This window comes from Buceros rhinoceros, unplaced genomic scaffold (genome assembly GCF_000710305.1).
Source record: "Buceros rhinoceros silvestris isolate BGI_N320 unplaced genomic scaffold, ASM71030v1 scaffold15523, whole genome shotgun sequence".
NCBI lineage: Eukaryota > Metazoa > Chordata > Aves > Bucerotiformes > Bucerotidae > Buceros > Buceros rhinoceros.
Window position 1 is genome coordinate 1 of NW_010403163.1, and position 6230 is coordinate 6230.

The 6230-nt window shown below is 50.2% G+C and overlaps 1 protein-coding gene across 1 annotated transcript in view; it reads right to left on the minus strand.

The window, feature by feature from the left end:
• Positions 1–451: 451 nt before the first annotated feature.
• GRAMD1B (GRAM domain containing 1B) overlaps positions 452–6230 on the minus strand; it is a 32275-nt gene continuing 26496 nt past the window's right edge. The window contains exons 16-17 of the mRNA XM_010132912.1: positions 3687–3794; positions 452–659 (exon numbers count right to left, since the gene is read on the minus strand). Coding sequence (XP_010131214.1) covers positions 452–659; positions 3687–3794 — 316 coding nt within the window. The remainder of the gene's footprint in view (positions 660–3686; positions 3795–6230) is intronic.

The window sequence follows — 6230 nt, forward strand, 5'->3', positions numbered from 1 at the left end:
GCGTGTCAGGGCCGGGGACGGAGAAGACCATCAGAGACCATTCTCCAGGATAACAGAAGGGGCGAGTGGAATAAGGTGTCGGGTGAGCAGCTTGCTCCCCAGGGGAGGGCAGCTTTCACTGATGGACTCTGTTCTAATCAATCAGCTCCTTAGGCCGTGGATGCTGAAATCCCTCATTTCGTACTATTAAGGGCCCGCCTAGACCATGTCCCCTTCATCCACGCAAGCTATGTATGAGTCCAGGGTTAAGGTAAAAAAAGTTTTTCCAAACTGTGAGGCCAGAGACTACATACAAGATGTGCTAATATAAGGTTTTGTCCTTGTAGAATTCTCTCCCCGATGCGTGTGGTGACAGAGGTGCTACAGTAACCTGTGAACGGCCCTTGGGACCAGCTCCCACCCACTACAGCGGAAGATGGATCTAAAGGGAGATGATAGTGGAGGTGATGCACTACAGTGGAACCAGGTAAGGACCGCGAGCGGGTGGCTGGGAGGACACGGTGACCTCTAGTCGCAGTGCTAACTGGCCATGTGGTCTCACCTGGTCTAGAAGCATCACCGAAGATTTGATGATCTCACGCCATTTTTGTAGCTCTGAGTCATGATACTTCTGCTGAGATTCTAGTAACTGGGCCCATTCTGTCTGGGATTGGGGTAACCTGTCAGGCAGAATATGAGCAAGAGTAAATCTAGGGAAACCGAAGTCGGGGGGGTGCAAAGTGGAGGGGGGGTGTGTAGATGGTATCCACTTCTGTCTAATCTTTTCACCCTGAAGGGGCAGGTTTGCCTGAGCAGAAGAGCATTCACGTGTGCTCAGTGTTCTCCTACACTGGATACCAGAGTTCCTCTGTCTTAACAATGGTAACTCATTAATTAGCAGCAAAGGTGTGCCGTTTGCAGAGGTTGTAGTGCGGGTGGAACTGACGGCCCATTGGGCAGCAGGGAGCGTGAGGACAGACGGCAGTGTGCTGTCATTGCTTGGGGGACGTGTAGACTGACAGATGGCACCGAGGCCATGGGAGGGCAATCATGCAGTGCACTGTAATGCTGGGGGACAGGTAGTGCTGGGCAGTTTCTGTGGTCTGTTTGGTTAGACTTCATTTCATACAAGGCTTTCTCTTCATAATAGTAACAGCACTGGCTCCCTTTTTAATGGCAGGTACCAAGCCCATCCCTTCAGGCCCAATTAATCCCCCTGAACAGGGCTGGAGACTGCTGAGCAGAGCAGAATCCAGGCAAATGCAGGCGCTCACGGCACTGCTGGGAGGATCACCAGGATTGGCTGCCTGACCAGCTCAGGTGGGTGCCAGCAAGGAGGTGGGGCTTGGCTTGGAGCTTGGTTGGACCAAGGTAAGGATAAATCCCGCTCGGGGAAAGCGATGGGAGTAGAGTCAATGGCAGTTAGCGAGGCAGTTGGCAACGGCAGTGCTTGGCAGCAGCACCCCACTGTGCCTGTTTCTCCTGAGAGAGATGACGCTTTGCTTTTGCTAAGTCACACTGCTTTCTAGCTCAGCTGAAAAGTCTTTCCCCTACTTTGTCTTCTGCTCTTTGAGCTCTGCTGGTTTCTAGCTTAGCTGAAAAGTCTTCCCTGCTTTGTGGGCTGGTTTGTAACAGATTTTTAAGCCTCCCTTATGGAAGTTGTTATGTTAGTGAGAGCTCCTCTTCAACTACAACTTACTTCTTGGGTAAGTTTGTTCCTCCTTTATCCCTGGCAATGTAATGTAGTAAGTCTAACGTGTTCCCTTCTTACCTCAGAGTGGAGGGCCGCACACTGCCATCGCCAACTGCCGTGCTAACTGCCATTGACTCACCTGCCGTTGCTACGCTCCTACCGTCGCTTTCCCTGAGCGGGATTTATCCTTACCTTGGTCCCACCAAGCTCCAAGCCCAGCCCCACCTCCTGGCCAGGCTCACTGCTGGCACCTGCCTGAGCTGGTCAGGCAGCCAATCCTGGTGATCCTCCCATCAGTGCTTCCCTGCTCAGCTGGCTTCAGCCCTGGAGATCAAACAAAGAAGTGTTAATTAATTAAGCATGACAATTAAAAAACCAATACAAGTTAAACCATGCGCCCTGCCCCAGTCAACAGTCCTGGTTTATAATAAATACCGCTCTAGTACTAACAAAGATTGCTTTCCTTGTCTGAGGGGGGATTGGTACACTTAGACTTAAATCTCAAGAATCATAAAAAAAAAAAAAAAGATAAAAAAGTCTTTGGAGCCTCAAAGTGAATGCTTCTGAGCACAGCCAGTCTTTGACCCAGCAGCTGGCTTCACTCTGCTTCCATCATGGTTACAACATCATGGTTACAACACAATGAGCGTACCTGGGCAGGAGGGAGCGGGGCAATAGAGCTACCCAAATAGTGCCAGTACGCACACATTACAAGCGTCATCCGAGTCCTAGACTTCAATACTAGTGGAGTGGTGCAAATAAACAGCAAGAGTGCCCGAGGAAGATAAAGCAGGCAAAAATCACTCAATGGCTCTATCCACGGGAAAGGAGCAGAGCTGTTATGGGGAACATAAATAATAATTCCCTTCCTAGACTACTGAGGAGAAATGAGAAAGCCCATAACATGAGAAAAATCTCACAAGAAAAGAAGTCATCACGACCACAGCACATGGCTATGGATGCCTAAAGTCAAACCCAACTTAGCAAGGGAACGAGTGTGACCACACGGATGTACAGCCAGGAAGGGGACATTAGGGGACAAAAACACCTTAAGCAAAGTGGACTGGGGATGGTCTCAACCTCTGAAAAGAGAGAAGAGACAATTCAGGCAGGAGTCCTAGCAACTATGTCTGTAAAAACCACATTCACCTAAAAGTGCCAGAAGGAATTCCAAGCAGAAATTTGCTGGCTGCTCTTACCAAGAGCTGTGGGACATCAGGTCACCACTGTAAATGCCATCCCCTAAAAGGTGCTCTGGAGCACCTCCTGGGAAAGGCAGGTCCGCCTTGACCCTAGACAAGTGGGGGCCCCCTGTATAATAAAGACTGATCCCAACAACAAACCCCATCTGGCTGGAAACGCTGCCATCCAGCCTAGAGCACTACACTGCACACACCAAATGGACACTGCACTGGAATAACAGGATGTCCAACAAGCCTTGGGCAAGGTTCCACAACACCCATTACCAAAGAAACAACATGCCTCTGCAACCACGCTTCACTGCTTACCACCTAGGTGCTACCAGGGAATGCTTCGGTCATTAAGAAGGGCCCTGTGTGCTCCCACGCTCTAACAATTTGCTGATAACTGGAGCCACACGTTTCAAAACACTTAGCTAACAGTTGATTCTGTGTCACAGAATTCTCCTCCGAGTACAAAGGTGCTTTCTAAGACCCTACTTTTCATACAGAGGGAAGTTGAGCCATCAAAGGAGGGGACGTGACAACCTTGGCCTGAGATTGCCAAACATTTATTCATAGAGCATCCTCCATTACACGGGATGCTGGGAAGAAGCAGCGGTTGCCTTAATTCGCTGTCTTCAACTGCAGCTGTTTAGCAGTTTCAGATTTGGACATGCTGATGGCCCCACAGCTTCAGCTAACTACCTGTTTCATCTGTTTCACACAAAAAGGATGCAATCTACAGTAGAGTCCAGGGCTCCGGCATTCTCAGAAAGCCTCTAACATCCAGAGGAGACATGCAAGAGGCAAAGACAAAGCAGATGTGACAGTACCTTTCCTGTAGCCGCAAGCCCTGCCATGCCGTGAGTGTCTGCGTAGTGTATTCCAACATCCAGAGTTTGTAGAACAGCATCATATTGAGAACAACCAGCAGCACCAGACTGGAAATAAAGAAAGAAAACAGGCAGTTTACTAGAGCACTTCACTTCATAGCCCATCGCTTGCCAGTCACACCTGGGAGAACACCCAAGGCTTTAGGAAGGTGTCTAGGGCCCAGGTCCACGCTGTATGTGAGAGGGAATTGAATCTGAGTCAGGGCCAGATGACCAGAACCCAAAACTTCACCTCGTGGGAGAAATGCGTGAGCAAGGAGGACGGACAGAAAGACAGGGATGACAGCTCAGAACAGGTTGGATCAGTGGATGTGCTGAATGCAGAGAAAGGGAGGGAAGTGGGACAGTAAAGAGGTAAAAAAAGAGAGAGACAGTACCTGAAACAGATCCTAATGGGAGCAGGGAAGAGAAAAGACGGAGTAGCTGCAGGTTAGAAACGGACTGACACAGAACAGGAGAAACCGGGCTGAGCAGAGAGGGCTCATAGACAGTGCAGAAGATATATGGGGGGAGGAGGGAAGAAAGGAACAGTGGGACGATAGGCAAGGACAGCTCGCCATGTGCCTGCAGTAACTAACTGGTGACATTCACTCGGCAGGAGACGAGCTGTGTGTGGCTCTTGCAGACAAGCCCACAGCGTGCAGTGCAGGGCACTGTCTACCACGTAAACACGTGTTGCTGCCTGCACACATCCAGCTTCACCCACTCCTACCACATGTGGCAATGGGAGCACCGGCACAGGGCACTGCTCTGAGCAGAGACTGGACCCGCTCACCGCCCCCCACCACACAGCAGCATTTCTCCTCCTCCCATCAGCCCCGCTCAGGGAACAGATTCCAAATTAACACGCGCGTGCCTGCCTGCCTGCCTGCCTCTGAACAGTGCAGCTGCTTCTCTGGAAGAATGGCCCACTATGGCCCGGTTCAGTCAGGCAGAGGGCAGCTGGCCAGAGAGCATTCTGAACACCCGGTGGAGGGCTCTTGGACCACTCCAAGCTAAACTAGTAGCCCGTCAGGAGAGATGGGCGTAAAGTTTTCGCTCCTTCCTACCCAGTTTTAATTGCATCTCGCCCATCTGGACACACAAGACAGACAGCACGAGGCAACCCCCTCATCACTGCGTTACTTCATGTTCCCTTTCTCATCCTTACAGCAGCCAGCGGGCTGCAAACCTCTGCAGTCTGTCTTTATCCCCCTGGGAAAAGGAACTGCAGAAAGGAGCTCAAGTCAAAAACTAACCTCAGACTATAAACGGCCACTTCTTCCCATCTCAGTGAAAAGCAGGTGCAGCTCAAGAGAAGAACGAGCCGCGTTCTGCTCTTTCTCTGGGGTTAATGGTGCACTTCTGTTTCCCTAAGGGATGAAAACCCGCATCGCTCCTTTAGCCCGTACCGCTCTACACACCTGTCCAGCACCTGCCACAGCACTCGGACGTGAGCGCTACCATCGGCCCAAGAGGCAGAGAAACAGTAAATACGGCTGAGGCATAAGACTGAACCGCAGGCATAAGGGGGGGCCCGTTCCCAGCTCATGCTGAGCACACACCTACCCAAGTCCAAGACAAGCAACTGTGAAAGGTGGTGGCAGAAAAGGGCTCCAGACCAAACACGGTTCTTTCTTGCTGCTCAGCCAGTGAAATCATGCCAATCTCTCTTGCTTCACCTGTTTCTCCCCTTTTATTTTTCTCAGAAATCATCTCTACACTGTCCACTTTCTTTCTGAGATGGTCGCTCTCGTCAAAAATCACCGCCCAAGACCAGACCTGAACAGGTTATGCCAGACCAGAGGGAAGAAGTAACCGGCTCCTCACACACCCTGCGCCGTGTTCTGAAAGCACAGTAACTCCCAGAGAGCTTTGCATGCTCATCTCATGGTAACAGCTAGTTTGTCAGATTATATTAAATGACTGACTTTAAATTAAAACCCCCCCACGGTTTCTAGATGACATGGAAAACCTCTAAACTGAGTCCCTGAAATAAAAAAGGCTCTTTCTACTTGTTGGATTTCTTCTCTTCTGTGTACTGACTGCCCTCTCCTTGCACAGCTGCCCCCCACCCAGCTCGGCACCATCACCAACCACTGCCTGCTGCCAGATCGAATAGCTGGCCTGAATTTAGAACACCAGAAACAGGCAGGTCTATGAAGCCCGTGTTTGGTTAAAACAAGGTCAAAACTGAGGGGAAAGGAGATACTTCGATAACATAAGATCCAGAAGCTACAGCGCCAGCTCAGTGGCCAGCTGAGTACTGGCAAAAGCTGGGATCAAGCCAGACAAAACGCTTGGTGGGGCATTTGGAGGAAACTTTAATTAATTCTTTCCTCCCTGTCATTGCTTTGCTCTGCTCTGTGCCGTGCAAAGTTTGGGACTGGAGAGGGAGAACTGGCACGGGGAAACACAGAACACCGGAAACATGAAAGGACCGTAATTTTTAAAGGCCAATTGTGAAGGAAAGTTAAATAAAAAAAAAAAAAAAAAAAATCACTT